Source organism: Lepisma saccharinum, chromosome 1, assembly GCF_977018435.1.
Source record: "Lepisma saccharinum chromosome 1, izLepSacc3.1, whole genome shotgun sequence".
Lineage (NCBI taxonomy): Eukaryota > Metazoa > Arthropoda > Insecta > Zygentoma > Lepismatidae > Lepisma > Lepisma saccharinum.
In genome coordinates this window covers 152,742,087-152,767,584 of record NC_139229.1, presented here as the reverse complement: position 1 = coordinate 152,767,584, position 25,498 = coordinate 152,742,087, and the positions used below count along the sequence as shown (strand labels likewise).

At 36.7% G+C, this 25,498-nt stretch overlaps 1 protein-coding gene and 1 pseudogene across 2 annotated transcripts; both read left to right on the top strand.

The window, feature by feature from the left end:
• Positions 1–185: 185 nt before the first annotated feature.
• Positions 186–22,684, top strand: mRpL54 (mitochondrial ribosomal protein L54). Of its 2 annotated transcripts, none has more exons than XM_083140571.1 (3): positions 186–346; positions 6,034–6,231; positions 22,267–22,684. In XM_083140571.1, the coding sequence occupies exons 1-3, from the start codon at positions 223–225 to the stop codon at positions 22,377–22,379; spliced, it is 435 nt and encodes a 144-aa protein (XP_082996697.1). In that variant the 5' UTR covers positions 186–222; the 3' UTR covers positions 22,380–22,684. The 2 variants fall into 2 exon arrangements, with proteins under 2 accessions (XP_082996697.1, XP_082996706.1); XM_083140580.1 differs by lacking the exon at positions 186–346 and adding an exon at positions 3,400–3,537.
• On the top strand, positions 458–3,398 carry LOC146002599 (26S proteasome non-ATPase regulatory subunit 2 pseudogene; annotated as a pseudogene).
• Positions 22,685–25,498: the final 2,814 nt, after the last annotated feature.

Here is a 25,498-nt window from a genome sequence, read left to right as displayed (position 1 = left end):
AGCATGGGACACGATAGGGGTGTCGCCACCACCGAAAAAATCAATCGAATCTTTTGCATCAAGAAAAAAGACAATAGTCTCTTATAGATAACATAACTACATCATTCGTTTTCCACACAACACACATTATTTTGACATAAAACTGGTTAGTTAGAAAATGCAAAAACAACCAAACTTGAACATCATGAGTTAGCCATTGTGAGAGCAGAAGTATTCTTGAAGATGGCTACGCCGGTAGTGAAACAATTGCCTCTATGTTGGAAATTATTTCGCAATATACGAGTTATTACTAATTTTCTCTCTTCCGCAGAACAGAAAGTTGAATTTTCTAATGGCAGTATACCAGGTAAAGTTTAACTAATGTATTTTAAAATCTTAAGCAAATAAATGATTCGGCACGTTGCAGCTAGATGTCGGGTTGTTAGGGCAACAATGATACGCTATTTTGAAAACTCCCAAACAGCTTCGTGGACCGGTAGTGACACACGTCTGTGCGTTTATATATTAGTGCTGTTTATTTATTTTGGAGTGTATCGTAGTGTACACAGAGAAGTTCTTGTTGTGAGTACATTGAAGTCGAAGTGAAGAATGAAAGAATTGAAAGTAGGTTCTGCTAAAGAAAAACACACAACACATGTTCATACAGAAGAAGATAAAGAATTTCAAGATGAACTAAATGTCCTTATAAGACAGCTCCAAGAAAATGATGCAGACGTTTACTTACAAGCCCTGGAGCGTTTACGTAGCCACGTTAAAGGTATTGGCTGTGTAACAACCACAATTCCTCTGATTTTGAAACATATGCATCCATATCATGAGACACTGAAAGGAATCTATGCAAAGTTGATTGATAATAGGCAGAAGCAGTATTGTGCGGACATATTGTCAGTTCTAGCAATGACAGTAGGTACAAACAGGGAGACATTGAAATACAGATTGTTAGGTTCAGATGTACCTATGAAAGATTGGGGTCATGAGTATGTAAGGCATTTGTCACGGGAAATAGCAGAGGAGTGGGCAGAGTTGAAGGAGGATGATTCTGACCAACGAGATAAATTGATAGTGCTAGCAAAGAAAATAGTGCCATACAATATGGCTCATAATGCTGAAATTGAAGCATGTGATTTGTTAATGGAAATTGACATGATAGATCTAATTATAAATTATGTAGACGAAATTGCATATCCCAAAGTGTGCCTGTATCTGATGAGTTGTGTCCCTTACGTTCCAGACCCAGAAAATACAACACTGTTGAAAATTGCACTTTATCTCTATCAAAAGTTTCACCAGTACCCACAAGCTCTCTGCCTAGCGATGCAGTTGAATGAGCGAAAGAAAATTGAGGAAATATTTGTGTCTTGCAGAGATGTGCAAGATTCAAGAACATCAATAGCAGAGCAGTTAGCAGCTAGAGGACCACAGTGTACAGGTACGGATGAAAATGCAGAGTCAGATAAGGAGGGTGATCTGTATGCAAAATTTAGGATAGCTGGCCCAGGCAGATCGTTGCAGAGACAACTGGCTTTTATGCTTGCTCGTCAACAGGTTTTCATAGAGATATCTGATGAGATGGAAGATCATGATAAACTATCAGAAATAATTTCAAACTCACGCTTGAATGCAGATTTCTTAACACTTGGCCGTGAATTGGATATTATGGAAGCGAAAGTACCCGAGGATGTGTATAAGTCTCATTTGGAGAATTTGAGACCAGTATTTGGTGCAGGGCAAATGGATTCAGCTCGTCAGAATCTTGCTTCCAGTTTTGTTAATGGTTTCTTAAATACTGGGTTTGGCACAGATAAATTATTGATGGGCGACGAGAAGAGTACATGGTTGTATAGAAATAAGGAACACGGCATGTTTAGTGCTACTGCTTCCCTTGGACTCATACTTTTATGGGATGTTGATGGTGGGTTGAGCAAAATCGATAAATACCTGTATAGTACTGTAGACCATGTAAAAGCAGGTGCACTCTTGGCAATTGGAATTGTAAATTGTGGTGTGCGTACTGATTGTGATCCTGCTCTGGCTCTTCTCTCAGAGTTTGTTATGAACAAGCCAAGCTGCATGCGAATAGGTTCTATCTTAGGACTTGGTATTGCCTATGCAGGTTCAAACCATGAGCAAGTATTAGATCTATTGTTGCCATTACTTACTGAATCTACAAGCAGCATGGAAATTATTGGGATAACTAGCTTGGCTTGTGGTATGATCGCAGTTGGCACTTCTAACTCTGGTGTGGTGGAAATAATGCTGCAGACTATAATGGAAAAATCAGAGAAAGATTTGCAAGATCCATTTGCTCGTTTTCTGCCTTTGGGAATAGGTCTGTGCATGCTTGGTAAACAAGATTCAACTGATGCAATAATGGCAGCTTTGGAAGTTGTACCTGACCCTTATAGATCTATGGCGACCACTATGATAGAAGCATGCGCGTATGCTGGAACAGGCAATGTGCTTCAGATTCAGAATTTCTTGCACATTTGTAGTGAGCATTATGAACAAGCAGAGAAACTGGATGACAAGAAGAAAGATGGGGATGGCAAGAAGAAGGAAGATGCTAAACAGAAAACAGGAGAGAAGAAAGAGAAACAGGAGAAGGATCTCACGTCGCAACAAGCTGTTGCTGTAATCGGCATTGCAGTCATAGCTATGGGGGAGGACATTAGCTCTGATATGGCATTTAGAATGTTCGGACATTTGCTTCAGTATTGCGAACCTGTGATTCGTAAAGCTGTCCCAATTGCGTTAGGCTTAATGTCAATTTCCAATCCCAAGCTTCCAATAATTGATACCTTAAGCAAATTTTCACACGACAATGACCCTGAGGTTGCACACAATGCAATTTTTGCTATGGGTCTTGTTGGGGCTGGTACGAACAATGCCAGACTGGCAGCCATGTTGCGACAGTTAGCCCAGTATCATGCGAGAGATCCAGACAACTTATTCATGGTTCGTATAGCCCAAGGCCTGACACATCTCGGTAAAGGAACGATTACATTATCGCCATATCATAGTGACAAGATGCTTCTGAGCCCTGTTGCCTTATCTGGCCTACTTGCTATTGCTGTTAGCTTACTGGATGTTAAAAACACCATTCTAGGAAAGGGGCATTACCTTCTCTACCTGCTAGCAACAGCTATGCAGCCAAGAATGCTCGTTACTCTTGATGAAAACTTGAACTCTCTACCTGTCGCTGTTCGCGTAGGAATGCCAGTGGATGCTGTAGGACAAGCTGGAAAGCCTAAGACCATAACAGCTTTTCAAACTCACACTACACCTGTTTTACTGCAGTATGGGGAGAAAGCTGAATTGGCCACAGAAGAGTATTTTCCATTGACTCCAATAATGGAAGGCTTCGTTATTCTGCGGAAGAATTCAGAATTTCAATGAGTCACCAAATTGTTTTGTATTTTTCAAGTGATCTCGTTTTTAAAAATTATACGTTCCAGTTATTTTTACATATATTTATCAAGTTTATTATTTTGCATATTGGAGAACTATTATATGGAAACTGAACACATCACTAAAAAGGTAAGAGTAATATATTTTTTTTTTTGTGTGTGTGTGTGTGTGTGTGTGTGTGTGTGTGTTTATATATATATATATATATAGGATAAAAGCAATGAGAGCCAAAAGGGCTAAATAAAAATCAAAGAAGGAGAAAGGAAACACTCACCAGACAGTGGAATATATATACAGGGTGACTGGTAATTAGATGTATTCCCAGAAAGGAGTTAAAGTACAGACAATTTGCAATAAATTTGACCATATGATACCTCGTCCAAAAATTAGTAGTTTTCGAGATAATCGAATTTCTATTGTTTCTTTAAAAAATGACAATTTTCCACATAAAAAGATGAATTGAGAGAAAACTGCTCATTGTATGGAATTTATTTCAGCATTTTCTGATAGCTAACAAATACGTGGAGCTAACAAATACGTGGTTCGTTGAAAAAAAGTTTTTTCCCAAATAACAATCACATGTAAGTACCGGGTGGGTCTAAACTTACAAGTGATGATGAAAAAATGCACTCTTAGTTTACTTGGCAACGTATTAATAACAAAAATGGTATGACATGAAGCGTACAAATTATTTTAATTACTTCCTGGTGTAATCTGCTATCCAACAAGGTACAAATGTTGCTAACATTCACATTTGTGTACAAGAAATAATACTTCATTCATCTTCCTGTGAATGGAATCAATTGAACAATACAATTAAAGAACACTACACATCTTGCTCAAAGTGGGCACCTCCGTTACGAATGCAGGCACGCAGGTTTTTACGGACATTTTGTCTCGTAACTCGTGATGTGATGGTGTCCTTGATGTGTTGACCAGTTGTTAAGATCCTCTCCCTGAACTCTTCTTGAGAGTTCACCGGTGTCTTGTAAACGAAGTCTTTCATGTGGCTCTGAATGTAGAATTCGCAAAGCGTCAAATCGATCGGGGATCGAGCCGGCCAGGGAATTGGGTCGTCTCGGCCAATCCATTTCTTTGGGTAATTTTCATCCAGACACTGTCGCACGCCCAGGCAGAAGTATGGATGGGCGTTATCAATAATCATTTGATCGAGCCATTTTTCCTGCACCAAATCGTAAAGGGCATCACTTATGAACATATTTTGAGGAACGGGATGGCAATGTTGTTGGAAGATGTGCCTCTAGCTACAAGACGTGACATGATTTACCAGCATGATGGCTGCCCAGCTCGATCCCCCGATTGATTTGACGCATTGCGACTTCTACATTTGGAGCCACATGAAAGATTTAGTTTACAAGACACCGGTAAACTCACAAGAAGAACTCAGGGAGAGGATCTTAACAGCTGGTGAACACACCAAGGACACCATCACATCACGAGTTACAAGACAAAATGTCCGTAAAAACCTGCGTGCCTGCATTCGTAACGGCACTTTGAGCAAGACGTGTAATGTCCTTTAATTGTATTGTTCAATTGATTCCATTCACATGAAGATGAATGAAGTATTATTTCTTGTCCACAAATGTGAATGTTAGCAACATTTGTACCTTGTTGGATAGCAGATTACACAAGGAAGTAATTAAAATAATTTGTACGCTTCATGTCATACCATTTTTGTTATTAATACGTTGCCAAGTAAACTAAGAGTGCATTTTTTCATCATCACTTGTAAGTTTAGACCCACCCGGTACTTACATGTGATTGTTATTTGGGGAAAACTTTTTTATTCAACGAACCACTTATTTGTTAGCTATCAGAAAACGCTGAAATAAATTCCATACAATGAGCAGTTTTTTCTCAATTCGTATTTTTATGTGGAAAATTGTCATTTTTTAAAGAAACAATAGAAATTCGATTATCTCGAAAACTACTAATTTTTGGACGGGGTATCATATGGTCAAATTTATTGCAAATTGTCTCTACTTTAACCCCTTTCAGGGAATACATCTAATTACCAGTCACCCTGTATATTGATATTGGTGGGGCCAATGTTGCTGCATGAAAATTAAGGTATAATTTTATGTGAAAAAGAAATTATCGAAATTCCTGGGAAAGTTGATGATAAATTGAAACACACTGGAGTGTGAAGTATATTTTCCTTTCTTACATTGTGTGATTTATCCACCCCCAAAAGAACCATAATTACAATGACTTTGGGGATAATTAATGTACTATCTTCCCATTATCATCTAACTTTTAAAATAATTGTAATAAATAGCAGGTGGTATCAGTGTAATATTTATGAAGTATTTCTGTCAAGTACTATTTTTTTCAAAATTATCTACTACTACTACTAGTTTTGTGATATCAATTTTTTGAAGATGAAAGAAAAATTGTGCCTTCTGATTGTGGAAACACTGGGTATTGCATGTTGTGATAGTTGGTGTTGCTATTGATTAGTGTGGATGTTGATGTGAGGCCAGAATTGAATGTAGTCCATGTGTAAAAAGCAAATTTTTATCTTTTAGCATTTAAACGCTTCTTGTATCTATGGAATTTCTGTGTAAAAGGAGTTGGTAGTTTAATGTACTGCATTTCTTTCAGCCATACCGTCTCTTGGTAAAGGAAAGAAGAAAATTGGTAAGATGGGACCAGTTATAGAGAAGAAAGTCTTACCAGTAGAAACTGATCCTAATAGATTGGTTAATTATGTTTGTGGAAGTAATATTATGAAAGAAGGTGAAGATATTAAACTCAAACCAGACAGTGAATATCCAGATTGGCTTTGGAACTTACACCTAGGTAAAGTATTTATATTAATTATATCAATATGGGAAAAGTGTATGTTAATCATCGTGATTGTTTTTTTTTTTAAATTTATTTATTATGTGTTGTGATATTGTGCTTTTCCAGTAACAAAAAAAGAGTGATTATCACTATTCAATTGGTATTGGCTAGTACAGTAAATGGTTGATTGTATGAACCTTTAGTGGACGGTAGAGAGTTGCACAGTCGGATATGACTTCGTCTATAAAGAAGAATTTGTTCAACCAATGTGCCATGGTGTCCAGCTCTTCATGCACCAGCACAGTTTGGATGAAACCGGGCTGGTGACATCATGCTATGGTTGTTTTCTGGGAGGGAAACAAGTGCATCACAGCTGCGGCGGGAGTAGCAAGTCAAGTCCATGCAGTCATGGGTATTTTGTGGTTCATTGGGGATTTTTTAATGTGGGTTTTCTTGTACAGGTGACTGGTTCACTGTACACAGATCCTGCTATTTGTAGTAGGTTCGCATGTTTGGCTGCATGTGTGACTGTCTCGTTTTGAAATAATGCATTGTACTGAATTAAATGGATTGGAGATGTAATGATTTGTAAACATCTTTCTTTATAGTTATTCATCTCTTATGAATGGGCACATCCTTAGTGAACTTTTGTAATTGGGGAACGGGTGTTTCATGACTATACTGGAAACTGTATGTGTATCGGGCAAGGTCACATGTAATTTCATTTACGGCATTAATTACACAGGCCTGCGAAGAAAAAAATACAAGGGAAGTGATAGGTGAACTTTATGTATTTTGTCGTGCTGAGTTCGAAAAAAATAAAGAAAAATGTCTTATCACGTCACGTTTTCTTGAAAAATTTAATTGTACGTGGATTTGTATGAACATTTACCATAAATATGTTGTTTCGGCATGGAATAGCTTTCCTCCCTGCCTGACAATTACAAACTATGTAAGAAGACTTTATCTTGCGTATTTTGGCATCAAACTCGGAGACCAGGACAAATCGTGGGCTCCTCATCTACGCTTATGGCTCAATGGAAAGAAGACTGCTTTACGCTTTGGAATTCCTATGACATGGAGGGAGCCGAGAAACCACTGTGATGATTGTTACTTTTGTGCCTGCCATGTCCGTGGGTATAACCGAAAAAAATCACAAGCTAATCTCTTATCCTGAGAACATTCTATCGGCCATACGCACCGTTCCTCATGGACCTTATGTGCCAGTGCCTTTGCCTCCAATTGAATTACCAGTCATCTCTTCAGAGTCTTCCGACTCGGAACATCCAGACGGTCAAGGCTCCGATACCGAATATAAGCCTCTGGAGGCGATTCACCTCAGCCCTTCTCTCAGGTTGAACTTAATGATCTGATTAGAGATCTGGGCCTTTCGAAAGAGGCAGCTGAATTGCTGGGCTCCAGATTGAAAGGAAAACATTTATTGGCCAAAGGAACCACTTTTTATTGGTACAGGATTCGAGAAAAGAACTTTGTTCAGTACTTTGAGGAAGCGGAGAACCTGGTCTATTGTTCTTATGTTCCCGGATTGATGAGCAAATTTAATATCACCTATGATAAACATGAATGGAGGCTGTTTATAGATTCATCGACAAGGAGCCTGAAAGCTGTCGTTCTTCATCACGGAAGCCAGTATGCATCTGTACCAGTTGCACACTCGGTACATTTACAAGAACGCTATGAAAACCTGGCTCTCGTCCTCAACAAAATAAAATATGCCGACCACGGTTCGACCATTTGCGGTGATTTGGAAGTTATCTCCATGCTTCTTGGTCAACAAGACGGATATACAAAGTTCCCATGTTTCATTTGTGAGTGAGACAGCCATGCAAAGACTCAACATTGGGTCAAGAAAGAATAGGCTAAAAGACAAAATCTTGAACCAGGCACCAAGAATGTGATTCGGAACAGCTTAGTTGACCCAAAAAAGTATTGTTACCCCCGTTGCATATCAAATTAGGTGTAATGAAGCAATTTATCAAGGCTATTCCAAAAGATGGCGATTGTTTCAAATACCTGTGCAAAAAGTTTCCAGGTTTATCTGCAACCAAGTTGACAGAGGGAATCTTTGTTGGTCCAGATATCCGCAAGCTCATGAAGGATAAAGACTTCGAGACTAGCATGACAACAACGGAGAAAGAAGCTTGGGTTGCCTTCAAAGATGTGGTCAGTAAATTTCTGGGGAATTACAAGGATCCTGACTATAAAGCACTTGTTATGAATATGCTGGACAAATTTCAAGCGTTGGGTTGCTCCATGAGTGTCAAACTATATTTGCTTCACTCACATGTGGACTATTTCCCCGAAAATTTAGGAGCAGTCAGCGAAGAACAGGGTGAAAGGTTCCACCAAGTTATTAAAGATATGGAGTTCAAATATCAAGGACAATGGGACAAGAACATGCTCGCCGACTACTGTTGGATGTTAACACGAGAGAGGCGTGAGATTGCACATAAAAGAAGAACGTCAAAAAAAGTTTCAAAGGCAAAAGGGTACGTACTTAAATACAAACTTTGTTTGTGTTTGGTTTTGTTGTTTGTTCAGTTTACAATTTGTGTCAAACGTTCATGTACACATACATTGCTCCTCGTGGTCAATCGTCTATTTTATGTACAATACCTTAATAAACACAAATGAACATAATATGTTGGTGCTTTTTTCTAGAAACTTCACCATAATGGGATGTTAAAAGTGTAAACGCAGGGAACTTTGTGTTTTTCTCTCGAGCAGAGGTGTCTCGTGTGATCTGGCAACAGTGGTTTTCTTCCATTTAAACCTATACAAAATAAAATCAATTGCTAATAAATCAATTTGCATCACCAAGCATTGATTTTACATATATTTAAATGGATCAAAACCACTCTTGCCTGATAGTGCATGCAAAATTGTTAGCGAAAATTCCTTTTTACATAAGATTTTAGCAAAAATATCGATATCGATTTTACAAAAAATCCTGACGTGATGGAAAAAAATGAAGGTCATTTTCGAAATCAGCACACCCAATAACATAAAACTCAACGTACACGTCTCTTGTATTTTTCAACAACTTCAATTTCGCAGGCCTGTGTTATTAAAAGTGAGTGATAAATAGGGCTCGGAAGTTGAGGAAAAATCCTTTTTTTTCCTTGTGTCTGAAGACGAGGCCCAGCATAATATATGTTCATTTTGGGTCATTGTAGGCCAGAAAAAGGTTGGTTTTATTTGTCTTTTTTTGATTTTTTCGGCAATTTTATTGTTGATTCCAGAAATGCAAAAACAATCACTTAAATTGAAAATGACGTGTAGAGATCGAGATTTCCAGAGCTTCAGGAAATTTCGAACATTTCCCGTCCTGAAAATTTTCCAACTTTGTCGGGAAATTGTGAATTTTTCCTTTCCCGAATGTCTGGATATAAAAAATATCCTGTCCCGCACACCCCTAGTAGACTATGTAAACCACAGACTAGAAATTAGCCAATGTGATTTTCGTGTAGATAACGCATGTAGACATAAACTTATAGTCTACGGCCAAGCCCATGGCAGCTAGGGACGACCCAAATGACGTGAAGTTTATTGCTCTTTGTGCATAAACATACTTTCGTTTGCGCAACCCTCCCGTTGCACCATAAACTATTGTTGCGTTTAAATATTTAAATTCTTAGGTTCAGGAGAATGTAATTCTCGGAAACTTATGACCGGATACATAATCTGAAAGCTTTACTTAACCCATTTTTATTATCGATTTACACGAGAAATTCTTACTTTTGTTGAAAGTAACGTTTGAATAGCCATCCCATCGCGCTCCAATGTAAAGCTTAGGGCAACCAAGCTTTAAAATGTTATTACTCTATTGTACATAATCCTTTCGAGTATTTTTGAAATGACCGGGAGAAGAGAGATTGGTCTGTAATTATTCATTTCAATTTTTGACCCTTTTTTGTGCAGAGGTTTTACTATGGCCGTCTTTAGCTGTTCTTTATATTTACCGGTAAGGAGACTTAGGTTAACTACATGACATATTGGGCCAGATAGGTGTGCAGCACATTTTTTTATTACAATGTCGGGTATCTCATCTACGAGGGTCACTATTTATATTTTGAGCCTAACTATGAAAAAACAGGAATTTGGCATTGAAAACTGCTTTATTGTTTTTCGAAGTATTCTCCTTTATGGTCAATACACTTTTGCATTCATTCGAACCATTTGTCAAAGCAGTTTTTCCAATCCTCTTGAGACACCTCCATAATATGGTTTTTGAATGCATCAACGGCATCTTCCGCCGACGAAAATCGTTGTCCACGCAATTTATTCTTGACATTCGGGAACAAGAAGAAGTCATTGGGTGTCAAATCAGGACTGTACGGCGGATGACCCATCAATTCGATTTTTTTGCCTGTTCATAAAATCTGTTGTTAGACGAGATGTGTGACAGCTTGCATTGTCTTGATGAAGAATGATCCGACGGCGTTTGTTTGTTTTCCGTATTTGACCGAAGAACTCTGGCAAACAAATTGTTGTGTACCATTCAGAGTTGACCGTTCTACGTTCCTCTAAAGGCACAGTTGCCACATGACCAGTTTTCCCGAAAAAAACAGGCGACCATTTGTTTCGATGTGCTTCGAGCGCGAACAACTTTTGTTGGATTGGGTTCATCTTGAAACACCCATACAGTCGACTGCTGTTTACGTTCCGGCTCATATGCATATGTCCATGATTCGTCACCTGTTACAATCTTATATACGTCTTTTGAAGCACCACGATTGTATTTATTGAGCATTTGTTTTCACCAATTGACGCGAGCGTCTTTTTGAGTTTTTGTCAAATTGTGTGGGATCCAACGAGAACATACCTTTCTCACAGCTAAATGATCAATCATGTAATATTTTAGATATTTTATATAATGCCTATGGTTGCCTCAATCTCACAGTATGTCACATGACGATCTTGCAGTATTAGGTTTTGCACAGCATCAATGTTTTCTTGAACACAACTGATTTTGGACGACCTTCGCGAATCTCGTTGGTGAGCGAATGGCGGCCACGATTAAATTCGTTATACCAGCGTTTCACAGTGGCAAAGGATGGGGCTTCATCGCCAAATGTGGAAGTAAGTTGATCGATGAACTCTTGTCTTGATAATCCACGTCGAAAATAGTAAAAAATCATCGCACGAAAATGTTCACGAGTTAATTCCATTTTATTGTTGTCGCGCAATCTCCAAGGCAACATAAACAACACAAATGAAGCTATTGACAAAACATTGGAAGTACGTTATGATCAATAATGCCAGACGATTCGGTGCAAACGTCAAATTGCGCCTAACTTCAATCAGTGTTGCCAAGGCTCAAAATATAAATAGTGACCCTTGTATGCCGGCAGAATAATTGTTTTTGAGCAACTTATTAAATTAAAGTAAATATTTCCTTTTTGTCTGTAGGGAGTAAGTATATACTAGAATCTACTTTAGTTATATCACTAGTTTTATAATTTTGTTTTCGGATGATTTATTGAAATTTGATGCTATATCTTGGGGATTGACAATGCTTTTGCCTTCGTGTTTTAGTGTTATGTTGTCTTTGTATTTTTCTTTCCCTACTATGCCCAATGTTCCAATAGTATGTACTGCCAGGAAAATAAAGCAGCATATTTTTTTGGTGTGTGTGTGGGGAGAGACCTAGAGATTTCTATTCCTAAGTTTGCAGTGAGTATCACATGTGGACTAGCTATATGTTTCATTATTTAATTCTGGAAAGTTTTTTATGTGATACTATCCTCTGTGTCGGAAATCCTGGTGCAAGTGAATGAAAACCAGTCTCTGCGCAAGTAGTGAGTCAAGAGGGCTCAGCCAATGAGGGAAGTGAGTGCAAGGGGAAAATGCGGCTGTAGCTACCATCTCTTTGTAGCGTCACACACTTCTTTGCTCTGCACACTCGCTTTCTGTTCCTCTATGTGTGGCCTAGATCCACAGATTACAGAGACCGAGTTTATGCCAGTTGGCTTCAAACGATTTACAGACAACTTGGGCATTTTATGATACAAACATGTTGAGAACTTTGTTGTATTAACAGTATATATGATTAGAGTTGGAAGTGGTCGGAATGAAACCTGCTTTTTTGGAAAGAAACTTGAGTTATTTTTTCTGTGGCTTTTTTTGGTTGATCTTTTTCCGGCTTTTCCCCCCAAAGTGTTTCAAATCGATGAGAATACATTACTTGACTGCATTTTTCCACAGCTTTCATTTATCTCTCTACTGTAAACTTGAATCTCAATTTAAAATACAGCTTTCGACATGGAATTCATAGGTAGACATAAGCAGTAGTTGCAAAAAATGCCGGCTGTTTTCAATGAATGGTTTTATCCAAGTGCAAACTTCATATTTCAGTAGGCTTATTAAATATGTCTACATAGTATATAAACACCCACATAGCTTAGTGTAGTTTTGTATATATATATTTTGTAAATATAATCTAATAGTATACTAACATAATTTTCAATGTTTGAATTTGGCATAGGAACTTCCATATAAAGTAAAATGAAAAGAAGGGAAGAAAATATTGATCCATCTTTTAGCATGCTTATCAAATGTATCCTCAGTGATATACAGTTTTTTCTTGAACTATATCTAAAATCTAGTATCAAACCCCTTTACATTTGTATTTAGCATAAAATAATTGTATTCTGACTTTGATTGTGTATCATGTATTGATGTAATAGCTGCTAAACCTGGTGACGGAGGAAGCCTTGTGTAGTGGTTCTCACCGTTGTGAATCCAGAGCACGGTAAATTCATTTTATGATGTTGAATGCTCTGCTCAAAACTTTTACCCCTTTCTATTTTTTTTAGCAATTTTGCCAAGCAATTTTGAAATATTTTTCATCTTTAGCAAAGAGTGCCTGAGGCAATCCTTCTCAGTAAATTTCACCCACACATGCGCTCCTGCGTTTCAGTTTGGTATTTAAACTTTTAAATGATTCTTATCAATTGTCTCATGTCTAGAATGTGCTAAGAAGAAATAGTCACAAATTCTTAATAGAGTGAAGAAACAATAGTTAAAATAATTTTTGGATTTAATAGAAATGAAAAATATACGCATTGTATATGTAGTCTGTATAATGTAAAAACAGTGCACTATTTTATGAAAGGAAACAATAGCATTTTATATCAGATATGCTGGCTGGAAACTAACTGATAAGTTCAAAAACTGTTACAAGATATTTAAATTGTAATTGTTTTGTGAGATGTTAGCAGTACCAAAGAAATGCAATGCAATTTTGCAATACATTCTCTGCCTTAAATCTATCAGTCTGTCACTTAAATCGAACCTACCACACAGTCACTTCAGACTCATGGCTTGATGTTATTGTGGTTTTGGAGAAGACTCAGACTCACGTAACCAGCCATGGCCATTTTCCAGTACCTTAGATGTTCTACAATGATTTAATCCATATATCATGTGATCTCAGCTTCCTAAATTTATAGCTAAGCAAGTACCATTAAGGACATTAAGAATATAAAAGAAACCTACTTGAATGAAGAAGACAAACCTACTTGAATGAAGATGCTCCATGGCATATAATTAACACACTACAGAGAGCGGGTTGATCTATTAAATACATTTTTTCTTCATATGTACAGTAAACATGCTCCCATTAGAATGAAATGCATTTCAAACCCCTTATCCCATTGCTGACAGATGAGCTACGATCAAAATGAAAGCAGCTTATGGCCATGTGAGGCAGAGCTTATACAAATACAGGAAGGGTGTCAAGAACGGTGACCTTAACACATCAAGCTTTGAAGACTGCAGTCAAAATGAACAGTTGCAACTTGCAATTATGAAGTAAGAAAAACAAAAGAGACCACTCAGCATCCTCCCAGCTTTGTCTAATGCCCTAGAGTACATTGTTAGTGATTAAACTCTTGGCTTCCAAGCATGAAATAACTTAATAGACCACTTTGAATCTGGTTTTCATATCAACCACAGTACATGCATGGTTCTTTTCAATGTAACAAGTGACACAAGGTTAGCTATGAACTAAACTTGTTCATTCTCTCGTTTTCCCTACCATTGACTACTCTAACACTGTTTATTCTAATAGTAATCACAAGCAAGTTAGGTGCATGCAGTGAATCCAGAACACTTGTATTAGCTTCATTTTTGATTTGAAATATTCTAAGCACTTGACACCATACCATGCAAAAGTCGAATGGTTTAAGTTAAGTGATAAATGCATTTATCACAACCTAGTCCTACTCTACAAAAACTCTAGAAATGAACATCCAAAATACCTCTTCAGCCCCCCCCTCTAAATCCAAACATCTTTCTCAATTGTAACATTCAAAAAACAATTAAAACTACACAAGTTAAATCTCCTTAGAAATATAGGAATTTGATTTGCCAGACTGGGTGACATGTACACATAAAGACATAAGGAAATAATACGCATTAGGAGATGAGATATGTGGCAGCAATTAAAACATGCCATTTTTTCAAAACTTCACATGATATTTCAGTTGTCTTTTTTGTTCATTTGTATACATATGAATCACAAAACAATATATCCATTGTTACTATTATTAACAAATGGAGTTTGAAAAAGTCCTTTGTTTCCCTCCAAGAATTATAGGATAAATCTTATGAAACCACCGCTTTTTGCTGACCCATTTCACCTTTACCTGAAATAATTGTGTGACAAATAGGGGCCCAGAGACAATGGCCCAATTTTCACAATTTTCTGAAAATTTTGACTTTTGAAAATGTTGCATAAATTGCATTTTTTTCTCCCAAATTGGGAGACTAACATTACATATCCTCAAGGAGTTGTCTTTTATCATGCTTCCCTCCAAATTTGGTCCATCCAGCATCCATAAGGCCAACGCTGAAGGTGAAATTCAAGAAATTCTTTCTGTAAGCTGGCAATACTGCTGCTCTTAAACATTGTTAACCCCCCAAGAAGTATTGGTCTACTTTCAACAAAACTTTGCATGGTTGTAGGAATACACCACTGCTATATACTACATTTTTTCATTTTGCATGCCAAATACCATTTTTTTTAAAAAAAAATCGATCTTCTTTCCTTAAAGTTCATTATTGGGAGGCACAATGTATAAATTTCACCTCTGCTAAAAGCCCTGTCATCCCTAACATAAAAACAGATTTTATCTATGACAATTAATTCCCAAGTTATGATTTATTTTGTACATCGTGGCTAGTTTGAAAAGTGCACACATGAAAGTTCCCACATGTGCAAGGCTTCGTCCACTAAAGGTTAAACATTATATCTATACTACTAGTAAAATGATGCTTAACTATACTTAATGTACACATGGGCGTCCGCAGGATTTTTTCCAGGGAGGGCCAAGGAAGGTATTTTTTCCAGGGGGTCCAACATGGCATATTTTCCCCAATAATAGTGTTCTTCCCTCCAGAAACATTGCTTAAATTTGAATTTATCATGTTCGTACAATAATTAACACACATTATTGTGGGTGAATGAAATTATGTGTGTGAAATATATAATTTTTGGTTGACTTTCATTTTCCAGGGAGATGGGCATGCCCCCCCTTGCCCCCCTTACGGATACCCATGAATGTACAATGTTTAAATTACGTTCTTAGTGGAAATGCATATAGAAATTTCTGTAGGTGTGTGTTTATGTATTTGACAAGGGTTTGTTGTAAAAGTGGCCTGTGTCGCTGAAACGTGCCCGCTCAATAAAGGTGATTCTATTTATCATCCCTTATCACTTTAAAGTATCTGGAAGACACCAAATCACTATATTTCAAAATAGTCAATCTGACATTTCCATTTTTTAAAAAAATCCATTAAAAAAATAAATTTCTTTAAAATAAAAAAATTAGAATTTTTTTGAAAAATTTTATATTTTTCCAAACTCATAATTCTTACACAGGGCAAAATTTGAGAAAAATAATTGAAAAAAAATTGTATCATCTACCATCCTCCTTGTTATCTCTGCTTGGCTTATGGGGGGTTCGATACCCAGTGTAAAGACATAGTGTTTCGGATCCCATTTTAAACTGTGCATCCAGTCCCTATTAGCCTTACTGAGCATAAAGTGGACTTAAAACACCAAATCAATCAATTAAGGGGTGGGGGGGGGGTGTAGGAAAAGCCTCACTTATTGTTCATGCCACTATCGGAAGCATTTGTCCAATCTGGCCTCCCTGATGACGCAGTTGTAACGTCGTCACTTTGTAATCAAGGGTTCCTGAGTTCGATTCCCGGTGGAGACACATAGTGGTTCGGATCCCACTTTAAACTGTAGGTCCAGTCCCGATTAGCCTTACTGTGCATAAAGTGGACTTTAAATACAAAATCAATTCAATCCAATCCATTTGTCCAGTCATACAGTGAACATGCCATGATATTTCTCCTGACAATGCCCCTTTTGGAGAATAGATTGCAAATGCACTGGGTGGTAGTGTATGACCAATTTCTATTGGTCAATCCTTTTTCTCGTTGTTACCCTTATTTCACCACATCACCTGCACTTTCTCTGTGACTCATACTTCGTAAACATATCCTTTACTTCATTTCACTGGTCATATTTCAGACACAGGTAGGGTTACCAGACATCCGGTTTTCCCGGACATGTCCTAAATTTTAGCATTATGTCCGGCATCCGGGAGGAATTTGAAAAATATCATAAATGTCCTACATTTTGAGTGTCACATAATATTAATTAGGAAAATATGTAACAGAAAAAAATCATGCAAGTTACAAGTCTATGGACTGTGCTTCCAAACTCAATAGTGAAATATATTTTGAGTCAATCATTGCACAAAGGAAAATAAAAATTGCCCTTCTATTAAACAAATGGGAAAATTGAAGCAATTAATGAACAAAGTTTTGGGACCACTTTCTGATAATGTCACTGTTCAATGCCTGAACAGAATTTCTTGCCTTAGGGTTTATACTGATGGTACGAGGTGTTGCCCATTCTCATTCAATATTCAATATAATTTAATTGTAAAGCAGGGGTATAGAGAACAAAGCTATTCAGGGTGTCTGCCAGTCAAGAAAGTCATGGAAGTCAAGAAAAAGTAAAGAAATAAATAAGTAGGTCAAGAAGTCAATAAAAAGGCAATACATTTTTCTTGTGGTCAAGAATTTTTGCTATTGATTGGTTGATTTAGTTTATTTTACTTCACTTTTTCTGTCCTTTTGGCTAATCGCGAAGATGAGGATGAATGATGGCAAGATAAGATGGATGAAGGGACAGTCACAAACATATAGGGACAACCGACACAAGCCCACATAAGATTATACTGGCTGTGAGTCCAGATGCCAAAGCCTCGATTGTCAGCTAAACACAGTTCAGGATTCATTAATACGAGAAAGCAGAACTAATTCTCTTCTTAAATTCAGCTTCAGTTTTCATCTTAACTGGCCCTTTGGTAGGGGTTTTCATTAAATAAATATTTATTTTCTTAATTACTAATTTCCAACTTTACTTAAGTAGGGATTCAATAAAAAAACGTTAAGAAAAACAGGAAAAAGTCAAGAATTTTGGGTTTGTTGGTTTGGTAACTAAAAACTACCCAAGATGAAACTTCTGAAACAATTTTAAATTACGGTAATTGCTGAATATTTGTTTGCCATTACAGGTCATAATTCAAATGTTGAGAGAGTACTTTCATTACTATCAGCACAACAGACTCACGAGAGAAATTATTTTTTCATAAATTCTGTAAAATGTTTGGTACTGGTCCCTATAATTTCAACTAACATAATTATAGTTTGACTAAACCTGAAATTTTGATAAAATTTGTCTCCTAAATCATGTAGTAAGAGATGCATTGATTATATATATGATTGCGAGTTTTGAAATTTTGCATTTAAAAATTCATTGAGAATTCATTTTTTTTAAAACTGAAAAGTGTAATTTTTCAACTATTTTCTAACATGTTCTATAGAAATATGTATTATTTATTGAGAATGTGTTGTGTCCTACATTTTGACTTGATGTCCTACATTTGGGGACAGCATGCCCTACATTTCCCTTACAGCAATCTGGTAACCCTAGACATAGGCAACTCTGAAAACTCTGCAAGATATAAATTGCTCCTACATGTGGAAGACTAACCTGTATTCGAAGTTAGGTTGTAAAACTTTCGTGGATTGTTAGTACATGTTTGTGATGTGTGATATGACTACCATTTTTGATTCGTAGGTATTAGGGGCCCAACAGGAGGCATCTGATTTCTGAAATTTCATGACAATTTTGTGGTTTTCCCTCAAAATACATTTTCATGGACTTTTTACTAAATGTAGGGACCCAAGTGTCATGTCATCAAAGCGATCTTTCATAGTGATTACTTGCAAATTTTTCCTCATATTTGTGTCAAGGTTGTTCGATTGACATCAGGTTGATTTCAATAAAGATTGAAATTGTGTGATTAATAAAAATATCAGTGATTTAAATAACTTGAAAAATAAAGAAGTAATTCATAGAATAATGTAGATAAGTAATTTGTAGATATCAGAATCACTTTTAGTGAAAGTACATGAATCTCGTAATCATTCAATGCTGTTTAGATACTCGTATACATTTTCAAAGGAAAAGCATGCAAACAAAATACACTCATGTGCATAAGTGAGGGATTATTCGGTGGAAGGTATTTATCACAGGTGGAAAATGGAGAACTACCCATATATGAATTGCAAGTTGAATTGCAAATGGCATCAGACTGAAAACAGTGTGAGAAAAGGTACAGTGGGCAACAGGGACGAAAATGCAAAGGGGTGTGAAAATCAGGAAATGTACCCATGTTTTAGTCCAGGAAACAAGGTGTGGCACAGGGACATCAATAGTGTGTGTGATCTCCCTGCACTGCAAGACATGCACCACAACGCGAGTGCATGCTGAGGATGAGATTATCAAGAAGTGGCTGAGATATGGCTTGCCATTCTTGAACCAGTACCTCCCTGAGCTCGGGAATGGACCTTGGAGCAATTGGACGACGTGCAATTTGCCTGCCAAGCATGTCCCATGCATGATCTATTGGATTCAAGTCTGGTGAGCGACTGGGCCAATCGAATCGTCTGATGTCTTGATTCCCAAGGTACACATCCACTATGCCAGCTCGATGGGGACGAGCATTATCACAATGAATTCAGGGCCCACTGCACCCTGAAACAGACTAACATACTGGTCCAGGATGTCATCCCGATACACCATACCTGTGGGAAGACAAACACGGGCATGCGAGACTCCAGGATGACCATGATTCTGCAGCCCCTGTAATGGTCCAGTTCAGTAATGTTAGCTAGACAGAACCGTGTTCCGGGTTCTCTCCAGATGAGCCGTGAATCACTGATAAGACAGAACCTGGCTTCATCTGTGAACAAGACATGACTCCATTGCTCCTGGGTGCATGTGTGATGTTCCATGGACCAATTCAAACGGGCTCTTCTTTGCACTGGGTTCTATGGAACACACCTTGCTGGTCTTCTGGCATACAGGTGTCCCTCAGCTAACCGTCTGTACAGTGTAAACCTTGAAACATTGGTCCCTGTAGCAGCTGCAAGATCTCTACCGAGATCGGAGACGGTGCTGTGTCTATTGCACCTGGCTGTTAGGCATAAGAAATGGTCCTCTTGGACGGTGGTACTCCTTGGATGGCTTCCACCAAACATCTGAGTGACGTTTTCACCCTGTTGGAACTGTAAACACACTAAATTTTCATAGGCAAAAGTAGCAAATGTTTTCTGTAGAATAGGTATACAAAATATTAATTATGTTAAACTGTAAATAGTGTCATTATCATTAAGTTCTCAATAAACATGGTAGATGATGATATTTTGTAAATTATGATGATCGCCGGAACTTTTGGTATGTTGTTATTATGTTACAAATATGTTACATACCAAATTTCAGCTTGTTATTAGTTCCTTTATTTAAAAAAAAATCATCTAAAGTGACTGCACTAATGTGGCTTCATCAGGAGATATGACAAGAATAGTCCAGAGTTGCTAGCAAGAGATGGAGTAGGAAGGACTGACAGAACACTGCATTGTCTTTTACCATTTTAACCTTTTTTAACCCAACTTACCTCCCCATGTTTTAAACTTTGACTATTCTTGTCTTATCTCCTGATGAAGCCACATTAGTGCAGTCACTTTAGATGATTTTACCAAAAATTGACTGAATTACTTAGTGAAATTACCAAAAGTTCAGCTACAAAGACAGGAAAAAATATTTTAAGTTAACAATTATATAGTACATCCAAAATGTTTTTTTTTTTTTTTTTACTGGAAGAAGAGTTACTGAAATTACATTTTTTCATTAACACACACTTCTTCAGAAAAGTGTTTATTTACACACATATATATATTTTTTAATTTTCTTTAACCAAACTGTTCAAACATTTTACAGGGCCGTTTACATTCATACACTTTGTGAACTAAGAAAGTTCAACATTTGTCATATTACTGATTGATAAAGCTGGAAATGTAAAATACTATTATGAAAACATTCTTGTTTCAAAGAGAAGGGACATTATTGTGTTTGATTTAGTTCTTTGTAAAGGAACACCAACTTTGAAGTTCTTTCAGTGCCTAAGCAATTTCTTATTTTGAATTGAATGAATCCAAAAGATGAAGACATTCTTTCAACTCCTGCTGATGAAGCAGTGAGTAGTTTTATCACCACCAATCAACAAATATTAATCAGTGTTCTTTCTTTTAAAATAAAAATCATGATTTTTATCCACCCTGATCTGTGTCCATAGGGTTGATCCTATTACCGAATTTTCAGAACACTGTTTATCAGCACGATACAGCTCATGTATTCTAAGAGCAACCTTTTTTTTTTTCCTTAAACTTTTTATTTTTTATTATTGGAAGGAAGTGAAAGAAACTTTAATAGACTGCTCTTAGTTGTCAGTTTTATGAAGTTCTTCATGTTTGATTAGTGGCAATTAGGGGCCCAACAGGAGATGCCTGATTTCAGAAATTTTCCAAATATTTTCATTTCCCCCCGCAAATGCTTTTTTATGGACTATTTTACGAAATTGTGAGAATGTGGTAAAAGGGTGATCCTTTATGGTGCAAATTTCAAGATATTTTCTTTCATCAATAAGGCTGATGCCACAACCAAAGTTCCCCAGTAAGATTGACACAGTTGTGGAGCATTATACACCTTCATTATTTTTTTATTTCTCAAAACGTGTGTAACTATTTTTAATGTAACTTTGTATAATTGTAGGAGTATTACAGTTTTACACACTATATTTTTCCTTTCACTTTGCTTTTTTTTGTTCTGACTTTAGTTGAACTACTGTAAAATTCCAATTGTTGTCTTAGGTGTAAGGGGTGACCCAAACAACAACAACCTCTCTTAGGGCCTCCCCGATGGTGCAGTGGTAGCGTTATTGCCTTGTAATCAAGGGATCCTGGGTTCGATACCTGGTGGAGGTACATAGTGGTTCGGATCCCACTTTAAACTATAGGTCCAGTCCCGATTAGCCTTACTGTCCATAAAGTGGACTTAAAACACCAAATCAATCCAAACAACAACCTCTCTTCCACTTGGTACACCCTGGACAGCATTTTGCATACTAGTGAGGCTCTGCTATCTGGACTCATGGCCAGTATAATCCTCAGTGGGATTTGTGTTTTGTGCTGTGTGTGTATGTGTGATTGATTGTCCCTTCATCTATTTCATCTTCACCATTCATCCTCATCTTCAATTAGCCAAAAGTGGCAGAAAGGCAAAGTAAAATAAATCATTCATTTAATTTTCTTATTTCTATAACTTTCATTATTGGGAGGGAATATGGATAAAATAAACTTCTGGTGAGAAAACCATCATTCAGCACATAGATAAAATAGACTTCAGCTCTCTAAGACAATTCTCCTGCTATAATTTTTTTTGTGATTCGTGGCACATTTGACAAGTATGTGCCTGGAAAACCTAGTCCACAAGGAAGACAGCATACAGGAGAGCCTCGATCTTCTAAAGGTTAAAGGCTTTTTAATATACGTTTTTTAAAATTATAAATTTAGAAGTTTTTCTTCTTTTCTTCTTAGGAAAAGCCCCTCCATTGGAAGAACTGGACCCAAATACCTTAAAATATTGGAGAAGATTGAGGAAATTAGGTATGAAAAGAAATAACAAACTGAGTAAATTGAAGAAGTTCTAGGACATAACTTACATTCTGGGACAGATGTAGTATGAACAGAAACAGATTTATATAACAGAATGTAAATTTTGAAGTGCTGAACAAGTGATGTGTTCTTTTGATTTTCTAGATATTAATTTTTAGTTTTATTTTTTGTTTTGTACTTTCATCAGTATTTTATAAATGTTTCAATTTGATACTTGAACTAAAAAAATTAGCAAACCAATGTACATTTATTCTAGGATTAAAATGTACGATTATTCTGAAATGTTCCTTCACTGAAAGGTGTATTCAGTACATGGTATATTATAATAAATATGCATTCAAAGTTCTACAAGTGTTTGTATAAATTCATCCATGTACAAGTAGTACATGAATAAGAATATAAGAGAAAATACAAATATCAACTTAAAATATTCTGCTTTCCTCACTGAAAATGGCAAATGGTCATTAAAAATCAGTATTTCATTGTTGTCTTGACTCCATTTTTTGTTACTGCATTTTGGGGAATACATGATACTTCTTTGTAAAAGCCAAAAATATGAAGAATTCTACTAAGGAAAGTAGCATTATGGAAGTCAAGAAACCATAGCTACAAGACATGCTACAAGGAGTGGAGAAAGAAGGGAATACCGATAATACAAGCAGGAATAGTAATATTTTAGAACACACACTCCTTTCATTAGACATTTATTTTTAGTTCGATTAAACTTTTTTTCATTGTTGGAAACTAACGTATCCTGAATGTCTCCAGGCAATTCAAAATATATCCTTTTCCTTTACAAAGATTCACAACCTCCTCCATTGGACTAAATTTCAAAGGTATACCCCACCAGGGGTGCCCATCCCCCCCAAGGCTGTGGACGCTTTGCCCCTAAAGTCGTTCATCAAAATCCCCCCCAAAAGAATTGATCATCATACCCCCCTTCGCACAGATAAACACACAGTAATTGATTTTTTGTTTGAATGTAGATTTTTTTTGTTTCTTTTTTTGTATTCGAATACGTAATCTTTAGACAATGAAAGCTGACAGTGTGTTACAATTATCCAGTCAGTCATAGCACAGGAACACATACAAGCGAAAAAATCATGCCTGAAATCATCCAACACTAAAACTGAAGTCTGCACGGAAGTTCCTAGCCGACTCGGAACTACCACGAATACAACACCAGACATTGTTTACCACTGGCAGAGATGCTAACAATCCAAAGGCGCATGATATTTGAAACCTTTGATTGCAATTGAAATTAAAAGACTAAAGAAATAAATACAACAGCTTATTTTCATGTTTGCTACAGGAAATAATATTCTTGTGGAAGTAGATGCTGAACATATAATAACCATAACTAAAAAACAATAAGTCAATCAAACTGAAACAATCCCTTCCCTCATTTTTATGTGAAGGTATATAGAATTGGTAGCTAAACTATAAAATTTTTGTCCCCCCAAAAATGCCCATGATGCAGACGCATCATGAATCTCCCCTGTGGGCACCCCTTTACCCCACTAGAGAAATAGTCCATATTGCTATTCTTTTTATTTAATTTCTTCCAGTATTCTTCTGCAAATGAATGAAGTCTTTAAATCACACATTTAAATCGATGTCTGCTGTTACTGTTTTTAAAACCTTTCTGTTTTTAATCATATGCTTCTCTTCAATTATGTGAGCTGACAACCCTGTTCTGGGGTCTAAATTTGTAATATTTAAATCATGTTTTTATTCCTTTTTTCTTGATGTTTTCCCTACATAATCTTTTGAACGTGAACAAAGACAGGAACCGACTTTAGAGGGGGAAAAATGCATTGTTACAAGACATCTAATGTATTATATGTTAACCATATATAAAATAATAGGAAAATCTGCATGGCAATAGATGAGTGAGATAGGGAAACTAAATAACTATATTGGATAATGTTGACGTGAGGAATATGAAATATTCGATCTTTGTGGTAAAGTACAGTTGCATTGATAAGGGGGAAATGTTTATATTGGGTGTAGAGTAAGAATTGAGGAGTGTTAGTCGAGGCTATCAGTTCTTTTGTATTATAGTGTCATTTACGTTATGGCTTATGAAAATAATTTTGTCATTTTCTGCATATTATTGTATACAAATGCAAGCCATTGATAATAATCTGAAAGGGAAGCGACATTTACTTCTTTGTACATGTTGTGGTCAAAGCAATCAAGCAAAAATGAAACAAGTCCCTGGCATATTTTCATGAAGCATGCTAAGCCCCGCGACAAGTTAAGTTTGCAGCAACTTTTCGCTCATGTAGACCCAAACGTGCACGCAGAATATAGTTCCGCTGCAATACTGCCAATTTTCTCAATGTCTGTGATATGAACAGCTCGGCGGTCGAGGCAAGACTCGCACGGGAGATGCTGAGCGCCGTTCTCGCGCAGATTAATACATAAAACCTGCTGCAAACTTAACCTGTCGCGGGGTATAAAGTTGATTGGTATTTGTAGTAGCTCAAGCACATGATGTAGTATCTGATGCATACATTAATATTTATTTTTTCTTTATTTCCAACGTCACACCCACTAAATTTCACTCAGCACCTTTAGATGGTCATTACTGGTACAGCTGCTGGTATTTACATTATTTAAACTGTACACTATCGCATTAACAAGAGGAATTTTTGAGATTAGTGTTCAGTGGCTTAAATGAGAATGTGCTGCCACGTGAAATATTTTGTTGCTTCTAGAGAAAACTTCATAACTTTTTAAAAAAAATACCTCTGGTAAAATGACACATTGGTGATCTGTGTAAAATGACAGTGTGCCATTTTATCCTAATAAGAGAAAATAAGGTAAATGTTTGCCATCTCATTGTACTCACCATTTACATCCCCTTCATGTGTTGTGTTTTTGGTCCGTTTATGACATGTTATGAAGTTTCAAAATGGTTTCTGAATGAGGGTGGCGACAGATCTGGAAAACGGGGAAGAGTCAGGGAATTTGAGGTGTGAAAAAAGTCAGGAAATTTTGTCTTGATTGACTTTTTTTTATTATTATTAAAGATATCGTTATGGAACTCTGTATGGGAACAGGAAATCTTGTTGCTAAGTTTCGGCCTCAACTTTTAGTTAGTCCCCTTTTATGCACAACACGATCACGGTGCCAGAAACCAGTGATG